Source organism: Salarias fasciatus, chromosome 6, assembly GCF_902148845.1.
Source record: "Salarias fasciatus chromosome 6, fSalaFa1.1, whole genome shotgun sequence".
In the NCBI taxonomy this organism is placed as follows: Eukaryota; Metazoa; Chordata; class Actinopteri; order Blenniiformes; family Blenniidae; genus Salarias; species Salarias fasciatus.
Window position 1 is genome coordinate 14,235,200 of NC_043750.1, and position 21,098 is coordinate 14,256,297.

Sequence of the window (21,098 nt, forward strand, 5' to 3'; positions counted from 1 at the left end):
CGCGTGCATTTTTGTTTTTGTTTTTTTTCCCCTCTCTCTCTCTCTCTCTCTGGGGAGAGGTACATTGGAAATGCAGAGCTTTATCTTCACAGAAATGATGTGACTTTAAGCTGAAGGTAAAGACTTTCAAGAAAACCGCCTCACCTCAGGCTTGGATGCTTTCAAAATGTACAGTCTGCTCGCTAAAGGGCAGTACTGCAACTCAGCGGCGCTTCTCCGAGTCGAAGCCTCCGGAAAACGAGACGCTGTGCGGTGTTACAAACACAAGGGCTGGTGTTTCAGCTGGAATTGTTACTTTTGAATTCAAGCTGTGGCGGGAAGGATGACGGCCTGTTGGGAGTTTTTGGGGCGAACACAGGTCGACAGGAGGAACCCTGCTGTTGCGTTCTTCGCCGTCGCCCCTAACGGCGAACGGAGAGATGCAGCTGTTTCGCACAGGAGCATCTCGCTGCGAACACGGAGCAGTGGCCTAGTTTGTCACAGGATCAGGGCATTACTCTTAATCCACCAGATAGATGTCACACACACGCACGCGCACACAAACACTCTGAGAAACAAAAATGGTGGCGAGAGAGTAAAAAGAGGGGAGAGTTTCAAAGCGCGCACGCACCCACGCACACGCTCATACACACAGCTCAGCACTCTGCATGCACCGTTTTACCGGTGTTGTGTGCAGAACGCACATCTGGTTAAGTCATGCAAGGTTTCCCTCTATGCACATGGGATACTGTTCCGTCTGAATGCATCCTAATACCCTCAGTATACTCGGATGTATACGAGCGCACCGGAGCTTGTGTGTGAAGCATATGTGTTCTTGAAAGTTGAATAAAAACTTCTGCCGCAGACAGTGAGGAGTGAAACTCCTGTCTCTATTTGGCAAAACTCTTATTAGGCTTTAAATGTATTCCATTCATTTTGTATTACGTTTGAGTGAAGATAAGCACCAAGTGAGAGCAATTTTTTCAGAGAGTGCATTTAACATTTCAAAACATGTCGACACGTGACGAACACCAAAGATGCCAGAGTCCCAGCAGCCTCTTTGTTTGAATTCTCCATATTCAAATCTCCGAGTCCCTACTGTTGATATTAAAAGAGGCACTGAACGTCATATGCAATGAGATAAGAAAGAGAAAAGAACAGCCTTTACTCCCATTTCCCCCCTCAAGCCTTCTGTCCCTCCTTTCCAGCCAGATTACATAGATGTGCTGAGAGGAGGCAAAACGGGAGAAAAGAAAAGAGCAACGGAGAAAGTCAAGGCGGATGAGGTGCGAGCAGGAGAAAAAGAAAAATCCAGACGGCGAAGACAAAGTATGAATCCTTTCCACTCCTGTCGCGTCTGCACTGCTGCTCTCACCCTCATAGAGGAAGTCTGGGGGCATCACGGGTTTGATAGATGACTGGGCTTTTACTGGCTGACCCTGGAACTTACACACTGGACAGGAGGGCAGCGTGCTGAAAGGAAAACAATTGCAGGTTGTGGATCTATGTGTGTGTCTGTGTGTGTGCTTTTACCAGGCTGTGTGTGACTGTACTTCAAAAACATTGCAAGGTGGAAACGGCCGCCTCGGCCATCATAATTGTGTGCATGCACCGTGTATGTGCACTTCACAGGGTGATGCTACAAAAAGCTCGGTGTGATTCTGCTGGTTTGCACCTTTTTCAAAATATAATTGACATATTTTACTCTTTTTACAGAATTCTGTGAGGCGCTATCATTGCTGATGTTTGAGATTAAATGAATCTTAAATGTTCAGTAGAACTTGACTCAGAACTTTCTTTCTGCATTTCCGATCTTTCAAGTAGTCGCAACACACTTTCTTTGTCCTAATCTTTTAATCCTTCCAACAAATCTGACAATTTCATCATCACTATTGGAAGATTGGAGTCCTTGCTGTCTAATCACCAACCTGAAACATTCACCGGGAAAGTAGGTATTGCCTAAATGATGATTGGCCACAAGTATTCTTTCAACAATTCTGCTGCGTGTTGGGAAAAATTAACAAATATAAGCCAAGTAATTGATTGATAAAATAATCAACAAATGAATCGGCCTCATTCCGCTGCTGAAGAGAAATTAGATGCTGCAATAATGATAACAAGGAAATAATGACTAATCGGGATACTTATTCATAAGCGAACTCACGAGGGAAATTTGTTGAATGAGGATTGGACAATGCGACAACTTACAGGGATCATGCAGGGACACACACACGCACACACTGAACACAGTCACACACAAGCAGTGGAGAAATTATCTGATTTGCCATATGTGGCTCGTCTGTCCATGCCAAGTAATACTGGGATGGACAAAAACAGCTGGCCTCATACCAAACCTGCTACTGAACACACACTAATACACTCCCGCATTTGCACACAAGTACAGTTGGGATGTGATATCTTGAGAGGAGTGTTTCATAAAACAAAAAAATCAAGTGAAAAAAAAATATTGCATTTTCAAGACATTTCTTTTGGGACACATGCTGCACACAGTAGATTAATGCAACATTTGAGGTACCAAAAAAACATACAATTATTCACTGTGCACTAATGCAAGGGTTCTTCATTATAAAACAGGTATTTTTTATATAATTTTAAGTAGATCCTTTAAAACATATATAACTATGGTGGAATTTGAACAAAGTGGAGAAGCTGTTTCCATTAGTTTGGTGTAATTCATGAGAGAAAATGAAAATATGGCAATCAGTGAAGGTAAAGCTGAAGATTATATTGCAAAATATTACTTTATTTCACTGAATGCTATTATTATATATTAGGTATATAAAAATAATATTCATGTTCATATTGTGGTGCCGAGTAAGTGGGATTTTGTGAGGAAATGTGGGAACAGAAGTTGAAAGGACTCACAGTCAGCATCAGCAAGGAACAGGAAGCTGAGGAGGAGCAGGCCGGGACTGGCAGAGTGCATCATGGGATATGTCGACACATGCATGCTGTATCCACCGTGAGCTCACTGCCTCACTGTACAACAGGACGATAGAAACAGGCCCTCACAACCTGGGGAGAGAGGCAGGAGAGAAAAAAAACACAATCATTAGAGAAAATCCAAATTAGTTTCAGAGTTTCAGACATTACATAGCCTTCATGCAGGCACACACGCACGCACACACATGGAAATACACACACACACACACACACACACACACACACACACACACACACACACACACACACACACACACACACACACACACACACACACACACACACACACACACCCAAGCGCACATACACAGACTTGAAGTGTGTGAGTTCCCTCTAGGCCTCACACTCCAGTTATGCAGCTGCCTCTCTTCTTCTCGCTTCATTAGGACCATACACTCATTGCCGGAGGTGTGTTTTGATGTGTGTTTTTTTGTACGTGTGAGTGTTTGTGTGTGTGTGTGTGTGTGTGAGTGAGAGAGAGACCGAAAGAAAGAGAGAGCGTGTGCTCAAAAAGTAGCTGATGAATTTCAACTTATGGCAAACATTTAGCACTGAAACGCTGAGATCTTCTGAAGTTCATTAATCTCCAGAAAAAGAAATGGCATTGCATTTTTCTGTTTTAGTTTTCACCCATTATGCGATCTACACAACCAGCCATTTCTTCAAAATGTACAGTATGTCAGAAGGGTATAATTTCAGCTTGATGAAAAAGAATGGAAGGCTTTAAGATGGAGAGGTTGAACGGTGGAGCGAAGGGATTGATGGATGATGGGAGCTTAAAGTGGGCGGAGACTGACTGCTGTTATCTACCGGCGATGTTGCTCAAAGTGTTGGATCAACGTACAGCTCAACGTCCCCATCCCTTCATCCTTGGCTCACTTCTTTCCTTAGACCTGTTAAATTTGTCTGGCTCCCCTCTGCCTTCACTTTATTACTTTCTCTTGCCATTCCTATTTCCTAAATATCCTTTCTCTAATCCCTTTATAATTTCATTTATACACATCTCGGGCATAGCGATTTCATTCTTCCATAATTTTTTTTTTTTTTTTTGCATCCTCTCCCTCTGTCTGTCTCTCTGCCATCTGCAGCGTCTGGTGTGAGTATTTGGCATTAGAAGAGACAGGCGTCAGTCTGTGTGTCAGAAATCTCGCAGCTCAAATCGCATGACACGACGAGACATGGCAGATCACTGCTGCCGTCCAGAAACCCACGGCGCTGAGTGAGAGCACCTGAAAAGTTAGCAGAGGAACAGGAGACAGATGTGTGGGCGTGTGTGCGTGAATATCAGCTCGTTGCATGTGATGAACTTTCAATATGTGCATTCCTTTATATGCATATATAAACGCTTTCAGCATGCAGCTGCACCAAACTGCATGCAAATATGCATCAGTGTGTGTGCGTGCACGCAGGCGGCTGTGTGGTCCAGTGTTGCGTGCGCAAGAGAGAGGGTATGTGCATGTGTTTGTGGGCTTTCCAAAACTGGACAGATTCATCAGCAGTGGCAGCAGCAGCAGTCTTAATCCCCTCCACTCCTGAACAAGCCATCTGATTAAAAAAAGACAAGGGGGTGGGGTGGAAGAACACTGGAACCCAGAGCTCCTCGCATCCCTGCAGCCAAGGCAGCAAACAACTAAACCCACACTGGATTTTCCACTTGGTTTGGTCCAAAACAATTGCTTTGGGATAACCTAGATCTCTCCCTGCACAAATTAAGTCCTCTGCACTGATTTACACTACTACAGTAGATTATGGAGTCTCGGTTATATAGTACAAAATGGAATTTGTGCATCTATCTACCCACAAAAAAAAAAGAGAACTTCATTCTGAATTATTTAAGGATTATTTTTTTGATGATTACATATGGGTTTATTTTTCAAGTCTTCACTTGTGTAATTTTGTTTTTTACTGCAATTTGATGCTTTCAACTGATATTTGGATAGAACCGCAGACTGAAAAAAACTGTTAAGTGATGCTAAGTGAACAACTCATGCAGTGCAACCACTTCTAATGCAAAGTAAATATAGTCTCTTAACATGATCAACATGGCATTAATTAAAAAAAAAGATTAAATAAATAATTTATAATAGTTCTTCCTTGTAAAACAATGCTGGCTCCTTGACAGAGCATTCACAGGCACATTTATCAAATCAAGCCTGTTTTTCGTTGCCATGAAATCTGTGTGAAGGTAGATCACTGATACAGAAGGGCATCTGTTTTGTTGTGTGCATCTAAACGTGCACCTGTGTGTATCTGTGTGTGTCGACTAATCACTCCAGCTGCTTCGGTGTCACTGGAAAAGCCTGCATTATTTAGTATCTCACTTCACAGCGTGTCACGTTAATTAAAGCGCTAAGATAACTCGGGCGGGGAGGGGGCTCGGGAGGTGGCGGCGATGCAGGACAGATGAAAAGATGGGAGTAGAAACGAGAAGGCGAGGTGCGGAGGGAGGAGAAATAAGAGTGAAGTGGGAAACGAGATGAAAAACGGAGGCAGCGGATGGAAAGAAAGAGGACGCCACACACACACACACACACACAGAACCAGGTAGTGACCCGACCGTAAGGGGCGGCTCTTGTTGCCGGTATCACCGAGGGCCTGACTGAAAGTCTCCCTCTGCGTCGGAGCTTCTGCTTCTGCTGCTGCGGATCACAGTCGACCCGAAGCCGTTCACTTACATTAGTCCCTATCACTCAATTATACACTGTCTGTCTGCCCGGGCCTGCAGCTATCTGTTACACTTATCTGTGGAATAGCTTCTGACAGAACAACGACTACCTCAAAGACTCGCAGACCGGCCGTATTTTTTAGGAGGACAGACAGAAGGGCACACAGAAACGGATAATAACTTGTATTTATGCCCTGAGTTCAGTAAAATTGCACAGAAAATGAGGCGCAGACAACAGTCAAGTCACACTGTAAGAATTAAAGGCTGTTTAGAGGATTAACAGCCTTCTCTCGCCAATTTCTATGACTACTTTGCAACCCTTGTATAACATTTTGCTTTATGCAGCAAATGAAAAGACAATTTATTAAGACACGGGGATGGAAAGTTGAAAGAAGAGGAAGCAAAAGTAAAAAAAAAGAGAAAAGAAAGAAAAAAAGGAAAAATTTAAAAGAGAATTTGATCCAAAAATGGAAAGAAAAAAAAACTAAGTGTGGGTGGATGATGAGAGAGGAGGGTAGACTACAAAGCAAAGGCGTAGTACAGCTGGAAGGGATGTTGAGGAAGATAGAGACAAAGACAAAAGACAGATCCTAAAAAGCATTGCTTACGGCAAACCGTGTGCCACGGAAAAGAACACTGAGAATCCTAATTTGATTTGATATTCCAAAAGCTGAGCCACCAAATGCAATTAGACATACTAATTAACTTATTCTATTTGGCCTGTTGAAACAGTGGCAGACTGACAGAAATGTCAATGGGGAGACAATTTTTATTTGTTTCATCATAGCGCTGCAGGAAAAACAAGATAAGCTCTGCGGGGAAAAACAAGGTCTGTGTCCTTCTTCCTCCGGCACTGACGACAGAAGCGAGTTCCAGCCAGGTTTCTCTGAAGACATTCACACTGGTCAAAAGCATTTGTGGAATCTCTCTGGGAGCTTTTAGCCATAACCTTTACATGCCGGTATTCATCCTTGAAGGTGAGCTCGTTTTCTCTGACAAGAAAGGCATCAATTGAACTTTTACAGAAGTGTAGAGGTCTTTAGTCTACAGACCATTTCGCAATCACATGGCTCCAAGATCCAACAGCAAGAGGGAGCGGAAGTTTGTGTCTGGACTTGGAGCCTATCTGCAGACCTTTGCAAGATTTTGCAGGTACTACGGGGACCCTCGACAGCCAGAAACATGTGTTTGAGGTTAATGGACGAAGACCCCGTGATGGACCAGAGACCTGGGAGAGTAAATCCTGCATTCACCCATATTCAGCTGGGATTTGCTCCACTCCTCTGCAAACCCAAGTTGGATAAAGGAAATGGATGGTTTGCACTGCTGCCTCACGTGAACAAGGTTTGCATCTGGTTGCTTGGCTGGGACGTCTTTTGTGGTGTTTGCATGATCTTCATGTGTCTGTGTGGATTAGGTGATGTGTTCTTTTCTCCAAATTGCTGACAGGCATTCTGACTCTGTTTCTCTGAGGCCTGTCCGGTGCTCAACGTTAGCTCGGATAGGTTCCACCCGCCTATAGAATAGAAGTAAGATGAATGGTCCCATCCTTTTTCTCAACTCAGCATGGTTTCAATCTACGTGTCTTTTAATTCTGATCAAACTGAAAATGCAATTAAAGCTTTATAGGCAGAAATGAAGATGTTGGCTTTCCATTCACAAAACAAGCTGCACCTATTTCAACAGCATCAAAGCAGGGTAAAAAAAAACAAAAAACCTGTTAAACTTCAGCCAACTGTACAGCAGTCTGTTTCTCTCTTCGTGCAACAAAGAAAGCATTGCCGGAAAAGGCTTGAAGCAAGAGAGTTTGTTTGATGTATATGACTACTGAGCCTGGGTGTGCACACAAACTCATGGACATGCTGATTACCAGTTATCCGTCATCTCCCTCACTGCATACAAACAGACTCTGCTAGTCACCCCTGAGCAGTCTTTTCAAGAGGAATGTGGATCTTTAAAGGTACACCACTCACTCTGCGCCTGCCAGGACGATGTCACAATGTGATTTTAAATGCCCCTGCATGGGGTGACTCACCTGTTATTTAGCGTCACGAGCATGCACTTCATATATGTACACATACTTTAAGTTTAATGTATATTACGAGAGAGAGAGAGAGAGAGAGAGAGAGCGAGACAGGGGATCAAGGAGGAGAAAATGCTTTGTGAATCCACCTTTTGACCTTTGCAAAAGTGAGTCAGATGCTGGTCTTGTGGGGGTGGAGAGATGTATATAACAACGGCTTTATTCCGACAGACCCATGCATATCTGTTTCTTTCCTCCTTATGTAAAATATGAAAAGTTGTCTTGTATTGTTTCTCACTTTTGTTTCTGCTTTGCACATAATTTCCACAAGATCGGTAACGAACTGTTTAAATCTGCAGAAATAAAATGTATCTGAGATCAATTACAGACAACAATGCCTCAGTCTGTAATTTCACAATGCAGAACCTTACAAGAGAGTGTGAAAAAAAAAACTACTTCTCAGCCTCAAGGTTTATTCAGCTTCTTGTTTAAATATTGACGACCACTATCTTAAGTAGGGAGTGAAATTCTGCACCTCCGTCCGTCTCCTATGCCTCTTTGTTTGATCTGGGGTTGCTGTGCACGGAGATGATTCCAGTTCATAATGGATGAAAGTCAATCACAGGGCCAACAGAGACATGCACACACTAACTCAATTAAAAGAAACCAATTCACCTCATGCACACGTCACTCTGGTCTGTGAGAGAAAACTGGACGGAGAAAACCCAATCAGTCCCAAGCCTGGGGCTCCTCTCAATGTGAGGGAAAATGCTAAACGCTTTAGCATTGTGTGACCCAAATTCTGCAGTTATTATGTGAACTTTAGATGTGACACTGACTGCATTTCATGAGCAAAATATGAGCTTGCAGCTTGATTATGCAGTGCTTTTATTTAATGCAAAAAGCATAAACTCTGGAGCATGTATCCATCGTTACTTACTTCAGGTTTTTCAATAACACTCTGAATTGAGCTCGTGAAGTAAAATGTTCAAGGGACATTTCAATAAAACTGGCATGTGAAAGATCTAAATGCTGACTCACAGTTTGCTTAAGAAAACTTGTGACTTTTGCTGCTGTAATAACTGAACGTTATTCATTTGTGCTGAAAACACAATGAGCAGTTTCTTCAGAAGAGGTGTTTAATGTCAGTGCAATGTTGGAGCACATAAATTCACACCATTTACTCTCTTATTCAGTTATGAGAACAAATAACCAAGGAACAGTTTTTGGTGGAAGATGAAGACCCCCAAAACTCAGAGAAGCTATTTGAGTTGGCTTTCAGGATACTGGCAGAAACAAGAAATCAATAAGGCGTACTGAGAGGAGACAAAGGGAAAATATGATTGATTGAGATGAGGATTTAAGGCGTCTGGACTCTTCCCACTGGTTCCCCAAACACTCTTCTCTTCTAACGCCCTCCAAACATCCACCCTGTTTTTTAACCATGTAATATATCTTCCTTTAGCCCAGCCTCTTCAACCCACCTTTTCACCTTTTTCGTGACCAACACCAACTCTTTCTGCTCTGCTGCTTTCTTTCTGTATTGTTTGTTTTTCATGAGTCTCAGCGATATGTTAGTTCACCAAATACTATTCTATGCAATCCAAAAAAATGTTCCATCTCAAATTGTAGCCACAGATCCCACTTCCATTCATAATTTTATTTCCATCTTACAGTTCAGAATGGAAACACGACTATTTCTTTGATGTGTAAATATGAGCTTTCGAGTTCCAAAAAGAAGTCCAGCCTTTTTTTTCCAGCAGCCCCATGCATGACAGCACTTTTGTCTTTACGCATGAAAGATGAAGATTCACATTCTCATGAGATGTTTGAATAATGGGCAGCCCTTGACAAAAACAAAATTTGTGAGCCTGTCTGGATGGATAATCTTCAATAGGCATTTAAACATTGCCGTAAACATCGGTATTGTTGATGTAACAGATGAGGACAACTCAGAGACAACACATTCACGTCCATTTATTTCACCAGCTGCAGCTGAAAAATGCTTCTTTTCTTCTCTCTCTTTTTTTTTTTTTCTCTTGGCCTCGACACAATCATACAGCCCACCAGCTTCACAGACGGTCTCTGAAAAACTGTTGCCTGCAGGCAGGCGATTTGATCACATAAATAGCCATTAGAGTGGAGAGCCACAGTGCCACGGCACTTTCTCTGACTGTCAGTCACACCAAACGCCGCACGCCGGTGTCCTAACTTTCACCTGCAGCCGCTCTCATCGCCTCTCTGTGGCAGACAGACAGACCTGGACCGAATTACTGACTCTATTAGGGGAGGGGAAAGATTTTGTCAGCATTTAAACAGCAGCGCCGGGGCTTCTGATTCTAAATAACACCTGAAAAAAAAAAAAAAAAAAGGGAAACGTGTGCACTAAGCAGACCGCTGAACACGGCCAATCGAAGGGTTAAGCCAGCTGTGACTAACGGGCCCACGCTGGGCCTCCACTGGGCCATCTCTGGCAGCCATCCATGATATTGAGAGAGCCGGGGGGAGAGGGAGACGAGGAGACGGGGAGAAGTGAAGTTGAGTGGATTAGCGAGAGGTGGGGGGATGACAACATGTAATTACCTATTTACCCAGCCTTTAGTGGAAACCTCATCGAAGGCTAATTGAGCGGTGCATTAGTGAGAGGGTCGTAAAGATAGCAGCAGGACTGCAGGGGGAGGGATGGAGGGAGGGGACGGAGAGGAAGATGAGAGGTGAGGGGCGAGGAGGTTAAAGAGAGGTATCTGAACGTTACGGTGAAGACGGACGGCCGGAGCGGTCGACGCCGGCGAGCAGGAGAGGAAGCGAAGCGATGTGGTTACTTCACTGTGGTGATGTTAAGCCTGACACTGTGTAACAGGAGGTTTGAGTTATTCTGAGCAGCAGGACCACAACTCGTCCTCGAGGCAGAGGTTCTGTCAGGGAAACATTCAAAAGTAATCATCTGTACCTCTTAAACATTCTGATGGATTTAAATTAAAAGTCTAACAGAAGTGATCTATCAACTAATCAATAAGTCAGTGGACAGCTCTGACTGCTATTATGAGAGATTTATTGATCATTCAAATCACGTTCAGGTAAGTAAATTCGGTTTATGGCAACCTATGTGTTTGCCCGTTGCTCTAATTTCTAATATGCTAAATTAAACATTGTCTTAGATATTTTTGCAGTGGGATATTTTATCAAATCAGTTTTGAGTTGAAACCAAGATTGAACTTTTTTCTAAAAACATTCCATTACAAACATGTTTTATCAATAACCATAGTGTAGATTTTAATTTTTCATAAGCTGGCGTGTCAGTCTAGGTGCTTTCTCTTTCGTATGTGAAATCTCTGAAATATGAAAAGAATGCAGATGCGTGAATATCAAAAGTTGGTATTTTAATTAAATCCCAGGAAAATAAAACAGCCCGTGTGTGAAATACCCTACTTTTAATATCTTTGTGCTTCTCTGAGTCTGTATTGTGCCATAATACTGCCCTTCTTCCAGTGTACAGTAGGGAGCCTTTAGTGCTGGGGGTAAAGTGGCACATCGGAGGCAGTCATCTCTGTAATGTGCTTTAGTCCATGGATGGATGGAGGAAAGGAGAGATCTATGGATGGATGAGCCTGCAGTATGGCTACGGTACGGCTGCTGTGGCCCTGTGACATGCGACACATACTTTTGTAGGCTAGAAGGGCTGGGCACACATCAGATAGAACAAGTGCCACCGAAAGCGCACACACACACACACACACACACACACACACACACACACACACACACACACACACACACACACACACACACACACACACACACACACACACACACACACGCACACACAGACTCACACACATACAGGTCGACTGATCTAGCTGGCTGGGTGACCTCCACAAGCAGGTGGAACACAGCAGTAATAATTTACAGCCCTTGAGCAGCTCTAGCGTCAAATAAAATATGGATTTCCTCCAGGCCAGAAGCGGGCAAACCCTTCAATAACTAGACCTTTAATCCGCGCGGTGCTCCAGCTATAACCCATCTCCCAAGACTTCTTCTATTATATATACTATCTAAACTGGGTGTTCAATAGGCAGGGATTCGTCAGCCTGGCTAACACTCTTCCACCTTCCAGAGTGAATTTACCTGGGATCTTTCTGAGACACGAGGCAAAATGTGAATCGCATTCACAGAAAGAGCCACACACCATGCCCCCACACTGACTGAGTGAATCTCCCGTTTTGCCTCTGACTCATAACGGGAGGAGGAGAATGAGGAGGAGGAGGCATCGGAGGAACCACACCGCAGTTCGTGAACCCTGCTCCATGCATTCACTGAATTCCACGGCGCACCACAAGTCAAGAGATGGCCTTCCTATTGTGAGCGAGAAACACTTTCCTCTTCATTGGGTAAGAGAGGGAGTGCAGAATAGAGAAAGGAGAGCTCTATCTTAATGCAAGAAGTCACAATTCCTCCATGCTTCCCTCAAGGTTGTTTTATGTGGAGTGGATAAATTCAAGAAAATCCTCGTCTCTTCTTTTCAAACACAAGTTTGGAGGAACTACAGGAGATGAAAATGTGGGATTTCAAATATTTCTACCGCACACAAAGAGTCAAGAAACGCTTTATAATGCAACTGTATTATCAAGAAAAACACCTTGAAGGTCAAAGGGGAAACATTGGACTGCTGAGTCCAAAAATACATTTCTTGATCAATCTTCTCCAATGTCATGTTACAACGGCAGAACGAGAAGGATGGGGTTACAAAACCTTTCTCCTCAGATTGATTTTGGCCAGCAGAGTAGTAGGAGTACATGAGTACGACTCAAAATAACATGCAGGGAAATGCAACGACGGGCCCGCTGTGCATTAATTTTTAACTGGCTGCAATGTTTCTTGTTGTGTGCAGCAGCACCCTGAAGTATCCTCGCCATGACGAGTATGACTGAAAATGCAACGTGCACCGTCAAAAAACATGATCGTTTTTATAGGAAAATTCAGCTCAAGAAGTGGGGCTAAATGCGGCGAGCTCAGGAAGAAAAAAAAAAAAAGGCTTAACAAGATGTCTATATGAGCTGAGAAATCAATAAGCGCTGCCTTGAGCTGTGACACACACACACACATACACACACACCGCGTACATGTCAAATATGCCAGTTGCGTTGGTTTTCCACAGGAATATTCAAACATACTGTGTAATTTTCCACAATACAGGCTGCTGAGAGCAGAGTGTACACAAAACCTCATATTTTCCATTGGTGGTTACTTTATATGGATATGAGGTAGAGTGAGGGGACGGGGGTCTGGGAAGATGGAGGAAAGACAAGGAAGGAACGAAGGGAAGAGACGAGTTAGAGAGGGAGAGGGATAGATAGATAAAGGGAGGGAGATGGAGATAGGGAGAGAACCCATATCCCCTTTGGCTTAAAAATTAAGACTCGGGACGATAAATATGTAATGGGGGCTTTTTCCACCAAGTGCGGCTGCTTCTCCTTCGTGGAGATGGGACCGCGGGGAGACAGACCCAGGAAGAGTGACTAAGTACACTGGCCATTAAAAATGGATGCAAGGAACACCAGCCCCGACTGGCCCTGTCCACCAACCACCCACAATGTTGTGATGGGAGTTGCCGTGGTTACAGGGCTCCCAAATGGTCCTTGGTTGTCAGGGCGAATCAAATCAGACATGTGAGCGCCGGCGCCTCCGCCCCTCTTAGGCTCGCTGCCGCTGGGGGCAGCGCAGCTCACTGATGTCATTGAGGAAGTAAAGTTTGGACCTGAAGTGTATGTGCGGTGAAAAGATGCGTGTGTGAGAGGAAACGAGAGAGTGAGAGAGAGAGAGAGAGAGAGAGAGAGAGAGAGAGCTGTAGACGAGCAAGTGAGGCAGACAAGAGACAGAGACTGACATGATTTCCCAAAGAAGATCTTAAAAAAAGTTTCACTTGATACTATCGGTGCTCCGTCTGCCCGGGCTGGATGTGAAACTTTATATAACAGCGGCATTGCGTGAGTGGGATGACTATCCGTCTATGGTGTTAAATTGTTTAGGATCTTATTAGCTCAAGACTTTGAAAATATGACTGGTCTAAAACTTGACTATTCAAGAAAAATGATTTTTCAGAGAGACGGTCGGGGGCCGGCAGAGCAGAGACAGAATACCAACATAAATCCTTCACCTAAAGGAAATTAAATTTATTTGTTTTCCAGTGGAGGGTTAGATGATGGGACTGATATCAGTCTCTTACCTGGGTAATAAAAATATAAGATACGGTAAATCGGAGATCTGGTGTGCATAAAAATCCATTTCAGAATCTACTCAAAACAGATTTAAAAAGAGCTTCATAGCTGCTCGTTAAGGGAACAACGCTGTAATTGACGTAAACTTGTAGAAAAAACATAGCAGAAAGAAACTGCCCGAGTAAAAGCAGCTGTTCGTGTTGGAAACAGCAAATGAGTGATTCAAGCTGGATCAAGAAAATAATTAAGTTTTTTTTAAAAAAAGACCTTTATTTCAAATTTATTGGAAACTTGGATCAAAACTTTGTAATTGATTTGAAATTAAAAGCATGCTTCCAAATTGCAGCCTGTGATTAGTTATACCCCTAATGATTAACACACATCAAACACAGCTCCCCAAAGCAGTTCTGACTCGGGTGCCAGTAAACAGCGAGCTATACAACCTGTAACGCAATAATCAGTTGGCTTGGCACGGCTATTTTTGTACAGTCTGAAGAAACAGAAAACAAAATGTCATTTAGTGAGCTTTTGAGGCTCATTCTGTTATCTTCAGAGAAAAGGCAGCCAACCCTTTATCCCTATTTCTAGGTTTGATAAGCTGCCTTATTTTCAAGGTCATAGTGAGATGCAGTAAAGTACTCACTGAGTGTTAATTAACATCAACATTCATAAAAGGAGCAGATATTAGCCTTGGACGTGAATGTGCAGCAGTTGTGCCCGAGAATGATTAATACAGTTTTGAATATTTCCATCTAAAAATAGAGGAAAAATCACCAACATTAAAGAGAAATTTACAAGTTAGGCATGGGTGTTAAATCTGAAGTGATGCACAGAATGAGAGCGAACGCTCTGAGGGATGACTGGAGCATGAGAAAACAGCGATATGAAAAAAATAGGTGCGACCAAAGAATGGCGGATGATGCGCAGCGCTGTGCCTTCGTACTGTATGACCCATATGTGCATTAATATCCAGTTGTGGGTCTGTGTGCGCGTTTCAGCTGGAGCCCTCTGAGGAGCGAAACCCGGTATGGTGCTGTATACGTTATAATGGCTAGTGACAGTGATGCAGAGCGTGTCTTACAGAAGAAAGGGCTGGGGGCCATGAAGAGAATACTGAGAAGGAGAGGGGCACCATTGGGAGGATCCTCTCACACATAAGTATATACGCATCCGTGGCATGCAGTGTACAAGAACATGCAGGCCTATTCTCCATCGGTCATAGGAAGCACACAAAAACTACTCGTATAATGATGAAGGCTGATGGAAGAAGTTGTGCCGTGCCCTGCATCCCGTTTGATGAATGAAACACGAGTAGAGAGAGATGGATGCGGGGAGGTTGCTGTCTATCAAGGCGCGTCCTCGTTTCTATGTGTCACTGATGCTCTTAATGACGTCGTCAATCATGACACTGCACCAGTGCAAGGGATTTAGGAGTCAGGGGTCAGGGAGAAAGCCGATGGGCAGAACGAGACCAGCACTAAAACATTGTACATGCACTGTAAATACTCTCCACTGTATAAACTAGATCCACGGAAGGTCAAACAGCAGCTCCAGTGTTTTGATTGCGGGAGTCGTGCATTGCTTGTGGAATTGATTCCCGGCTGAGCTTGAGTTTAAAAAAAAAAAAAAGAAAGAAAAACAAGGCCCTGCTGGGCATGTATTGGAGTTGCAATATATAATGATGAGTTGTTGCATCTGAGGGTAGAATAATTTCTCACTGAGGGCGCTTCTGGTGCTTTTGGCAGGGCTTTCCTTTAAGAGCGAGCATTGAAAAAGTGACACAATATATATCAGCCGCATCCAAACATTGCAAAAGCCCACATCCCGAGTTATTATGAGAGTCAGCTGTTTGTTGTGCTGCTCATGGTCATATATGGTGAAATTACAGATTTCCACAGAAGTCAGAAAAAACTGCTTCTAAAGTAGCAAATGTGGAGGAGACTGAATGGACCTCACTGTCAAGATCTGAAAGTCACGCAGCAATGCCATGATATCAATGCAATTGGTTGCATGCATGAGATCCGAGAGCTTTGAGGAGAAATAAACACTATATGAGGCATAAATGAACGATTTAGCTAAAAGTAATGCAAGCCCATTGCATCCATTACATCAGTTTCTCTTCACAGGATTAGTTACACACGTGATCACAGTTCATCACAGGTTCATTATGATAATATTCCCTTGTTCCAGTTGGTAAATAACGTTGTGTGCCATGAGCAGTTAGAGCAAACATTTAAGTATGAAAAACGACTGCATAAAAATTGATTAAATTTTGAAGAGTTTGATTTCATTTTGGGGGACAGATATGAGTAAGTTTTATTTTACGGTGGGTACTGAAATGTTACCATTGTGGTTTCAACTGAGCCCTGTAATCAAGTTTCAACACAGGCTGGTTTGTTGCCATTATAAAAAAAAAATCTATGCAGTCCTTGAGAATATATGTATGTATATATATATATGTATATAAAGAAATGCTTCCCTTTAGGCTTTCCAGCATTTTGTACCAAGTTCTTGCTAATGCACTTGAGAAAATATACTTCAAAAAAGTCATGAATGCCAATTTCTCTGCTGCTGGCAGTTGTCAAAGAAAGTTTGCATACCTATAAAGAGCGTACACTGATGCAAAAAATGTGTCTTTCAAAGGCGTCTGGAGAAGAAATGCTCCATTACATGCGTTGGCTTTTCAGACCTCACGTTTAAAGTCTCCTTTCATGATGTGCCAAGTTCTCTCCATCGCTTCTTTTCATCCTCCCTGAAAGTACACCGTAATAAAAATGTTTCTCATATATGCCGCAACACAAACTTGCATTGTATAAACACTATTATACAAAAAAGCACGACTCGTGTAATCATAAAGGGACATAACGATCTAATCTGTCACTTCCTCAACGTCTGATAGGCCGATACATCAGCACATGAAAAGCCATTTATCACGGAGCAGCGGCAGGTTATGGCAGTGTGCTGATGGATAGGAGCTGTGGATAGAGAGGATGGCTGAGTTGCCCTTGTCGAAGTTATGAAAAGGAGAGGAATGGGTGGAGGGGGGGAGGGGGGGGGGGATGCAACGAGACCTAAATGTGTTCTGAACAGACTCGTTTGTCACGCTTTGTCATCGAGGGACATCAAGGCAGTAAACAGCCTGTGTGTGTGTATGTGCGTGTGTACAGTAGCAATGTGTATGACAGACTGTCAATGTGTGATTGTGTATATTTGAGTATAATGACTGTACATGTGCACTTAATTACCACACTGACTGTTTATCAGGGTATACATTTTGCCTTTAGGAAAAAAAAAAAAAAAATGTATAAGGTGTGTTTGTGTGTGTGTATGTATGTGCGTACGTGCGCAAACTAGCTCCCATTCAGGCGGATGCATGTGTTGTGGAATCTAAAGCATTTGACCCCAATCTGTGTCTCTGCATTATTTATAGTCCGATGCCAGCTTCCCTTTGTTTGTGTTTCAAAGCTTGTCTGAGGAGTCCAAGTGTGGGAAAAAAAATAAATAAATAAAAAATGAGGGAAAAAAAGGAGGGATGGTGACAGCGAAATGTGGAGTCATCAAGAAAATTCCACCTTTCTGTACACACCCGCTCTTTCTCGCGCTCTCTCTGCTTCTCCCTCTCTCTTTGGGTAAACACAACAAATCAGATCAAAAGCATTATAGCTAATTGATCGCTCTGGACCCTCCTATAGGTCTCCCAGAGGAGTTTAAACAGTTTGAAACATATAGTTATAGCAGACAAGCTGCAATATGGGATTTATAAGAGCTGTCCTGAAACACTGCACCAGCATACACCCCAATAAATGAACTTTACAGTCTCTCTCTCTCTTTGTATTTGACACACACACATACACACACACACACACACACACACACACACACACACACACACACACACACACTACAGTCGCCTTGCCCGGGTCTAGCTGGCAGGACGACAGTGTGTATCCTCTGAGACCTGCTGGGCCAAATCAATGGCAGCCAGCAGCCTTCCACAATGAGCGCCACCATTTTGCTGGCTGCCGCCCAGCCAACGGAGAAGCAGCTAAATTGTCTATGAGGAGAGCAGGACGCCATCGCTGGGCGGCTTAAAACGAGCACGCGTCACGGACGAAAAAAGAGAAGAATATCGCTGCGTTGCAGAATGGGTGTGTGTGCTGAGCAGCCAATTTGTTGAGCGACTTTAATGTATGCCGCTTGTGTGTCGCAAAACTTGGATGACAGGCCCGTCTTAACTGCTCTGCCGTGTGTGTGTGTGTAGTTGGGCATATAAAGGAGAATGAATGAGTGTGTATTGCCCATGTGAGCTGATGACAATACAGAGGTTAACAGTTGTGTTAAATTCCAGTCAGATGCGTTGGCTCGACAATTGTCATCGGCATGATTATTTTCTTTCAAGTGGTTTCGCCGCTTGTATGCGTTTAAGCTGCCTGCACAAAGGAACACCTCCCAGACACAAACGCATTATCTGCCGTCATGTCAAGCAGACACGCAAAAAACACACGCACACGCCCACCGCTGGCACCGCAGATCAGTTTGTAATCGGTGAATCAGCATATCAGCCAAGAAGTGTCAGATTATGTTATAATCCTGCATTTTAGTGTCTTTTACTCTGAGTGTGTGCCATAGTTTCGACACTGCCTTTCTGTGAAAATGGAGACAATACAAATGCCGACACAAACGCACGCGCAAAAAAACACAAACGCCCTCGTGCTTTGGGATGTGCACACACCCGCTGGGGAGCACAGACAGTGTGAGGCTCAGGAGGTGACGGAGCCGTGCAGCAGGAAGGATCAATCTGTGCTCTGACTGAGGCCTGAACCCTATTTGAGTTTCTCCGAGTCCCTTTAAAAGACACACACACTACAGGACAGCTACAACACCTGAAAGGGAAATAAATTTGCAAATTTAACTAATGTTTTGACCCGAAGCTGCTTATTAAGCTCTCTCAACTAAATGCCTCACTTTAAAGCAACAATTTATTCATGTACACCGTTCAAACGTTTTGCCACACAGAGCGTCGGCGCTGATGTAGAGAAATTTGTTTCATTTCCATATTAACCCAAATTACATTTTTAATCTTCTCAGAATAATTTCATCTTTTTTCCCTTTATGCCTGTCTTGTTTTGGTTTGCTCTTTGTCGTCTCATCTCTTTGTAGACACAATCTGTTCATGATTTGCATAAATAAATCATGAGCTGGGCGCTGAAAAGCACATCATTATCTTCAGTAAAAAGCAGCATACCTTGGTAAGTAGGTAAAAAAACAAAACAAAATGAAAGAAAAAAAAAAGAAAGATAAAGAAAAAGCCCACAAAAACAGCCCCATTGAAAAATATTCCATCGTTAATTGACGTCCAGGCAGAGACAGGAGCGGAGCCTGTCTGTAACTTGAGAAGACAACCTTGTTATTTTCAATAAACCTATTACAGGAGCTTCTTATGAAAGGCCAGCAGTTGGTTATGTGTCTCTTTGCTTTTGGCCGGGAGATCCAGAGGATGCACAAGGAAAATGATGCCAATCTCCACACCAGGGGATGTATTGGATGACGGGCTTAATTTAATAGCGAGGTATTGAGGAACCTGCTAAGGCACTTCCTGTGTCTAAAGGCCATCCAGGAATGGAGTAGTTGGGAATTGCTGAGTAGGTGGTTTGGAATACATTAGAGAGGAAAGGAAATGATTTCACAGTACATGTTTACAGGATGAAAGATAGACACAGTGTAATTACACAATGCTTGTCTGTTGGCGTATTTTGCAGCTAATGCATCGACGGGCCTTGTGATGCTTGTGCTCATACCATGTCTAATTTGTCCTTTAACTCCATGCGTTGCAGTCAAACTCACATGTTTCAGCACTAAACATTCTCAACGTGTGCGCTGAACATCCACACGTAATCTGACTTCATTCACATGCGCACACTGATCCACGAACCAATAATAAATAGAACTATTACTATGAATCCAGCAGATCCAGCGGGACAGCTAAGGTCACGTTTGTAATATCCGCAGCCTTTGGCGTGGAGTCTTCTGAGGACAGAGCATGTCTAGCAATTTCAGATGTTTAGTGTTTGTGAAGAGATTATTCATTCGCGTGCACACGCACACACACACACATTCAAAAGGGAAGGACACACATGAATGCACATACATGAGGTGAACCCACATCGTGCCGGCTCCAGTCACGGAAATCTTGGAACTTTCAGACCGTTGAGGGTCAGTCTTTAGTGGGACTGTTACGCCGATAAAAATCCTCATGCAATCAAGACAAACAGTAACGGCCGGCAAAAACTGCACACACACATCACATATCACGCACCATTTAATCCCAGGTGCCTGAGGGAGTCGGAGGGAAATAGGGAGGCTGAACATAATTCCTGAACACGAACAACAAGAAATGGGATTTGTGATGGACTTTCAGCCCCCAAGAGAGCAGGACAGGGAAAATAGACAAAAAAAAAAAAAAAACTCAACTAAACAGTCTTATCCTGATTCAATTGGCAAAAACAAACCAGAATCAAAGTCATTAATTAAAAATCTTGACAAACAGCGGTGAGGCTAATCCTGGACAGGCAGCAGAATTAGAAGCTCAGAGAGGCTAATAGAATTAATGTGGACGGGGTGATTGGTGGGAGCCAATTTTAGGAATCCAGTTGCTATTTGGCCCTGTTGTTTGTGAATGGAGGGGTAGTGAAAGCGCGCCAGGGACTAAAGGTTTGCCATAAAAGCAGGGACAGCAGAGGTACTGACGCCTACAGGCGATACAGACCAAACAGTCCCTGCTTGAACACAAAGACACGGTGGATTCCTGAGTCTGGCCTGAAGTATTTCTATGTGAAATGATCATAATAATGTGTCTTTTGCTCTTTTATTTTGCTGAATGGAATAAAAAAATTGGGATTAACTCTGGGTTCACATAAACAGCCTTTTTTTTGTTTATTGTTTGATACACCTGGTGGTGGGAGGCTGCTTCTCTCCATGAAATGATACAGGCATATTCTGCAGCAGTGCTCACAGATTTGGATGAGCCATTCTAATAGCACCACCTACAGAAAGTCATTTAATCCATTAGGACCAAAGGCAAAATTTGCATCCGTCCCTTTAAGATCTTTGTGTGCTTCTCCCTTTACAGCTGGCTGCGATGTGATTTCACGTTCTCCCACAGGTACTTCTGTGGATCATGAAGCGTTTCACCGATCGCAGCATTCAAAGATAATGGCGTCATTTAATACATGTTTGGGTCACATTCAACTCG

The 21,098-nt window shown here is 43.3% G+C and overlaps 1 protein-coding gene across 16 annotated transcripts in view; it reads right to left on the reverse strand.

The window, feature by feature from the left end:
- The window catches only part of ptprdb (protein tyrosine phosphatase receptor type Db), a 148,687-nt gene that overhangs the window by 60,231 nt on the left and 67,358 nt on the right, over window positions 1–21,098 (reverse strand). For all 16 annotated transcript variants that reach the window (XM_030093146.1, XM_030093145.1, XM_030093136.1 and 13 more), the window contains one exon: window positions 2,866–3,015. In XM_030093146.1, coding sequence (XP_029949006.1) covers window positions 2,866–2,950 — 85 coding nt within the window. In that variant the 5' untranslated portion in view covers window positions 2,951–3,015. The remainder of the gene's footprint in view (window positions 1–2,865; window positions 3,016–21,098) is intronic.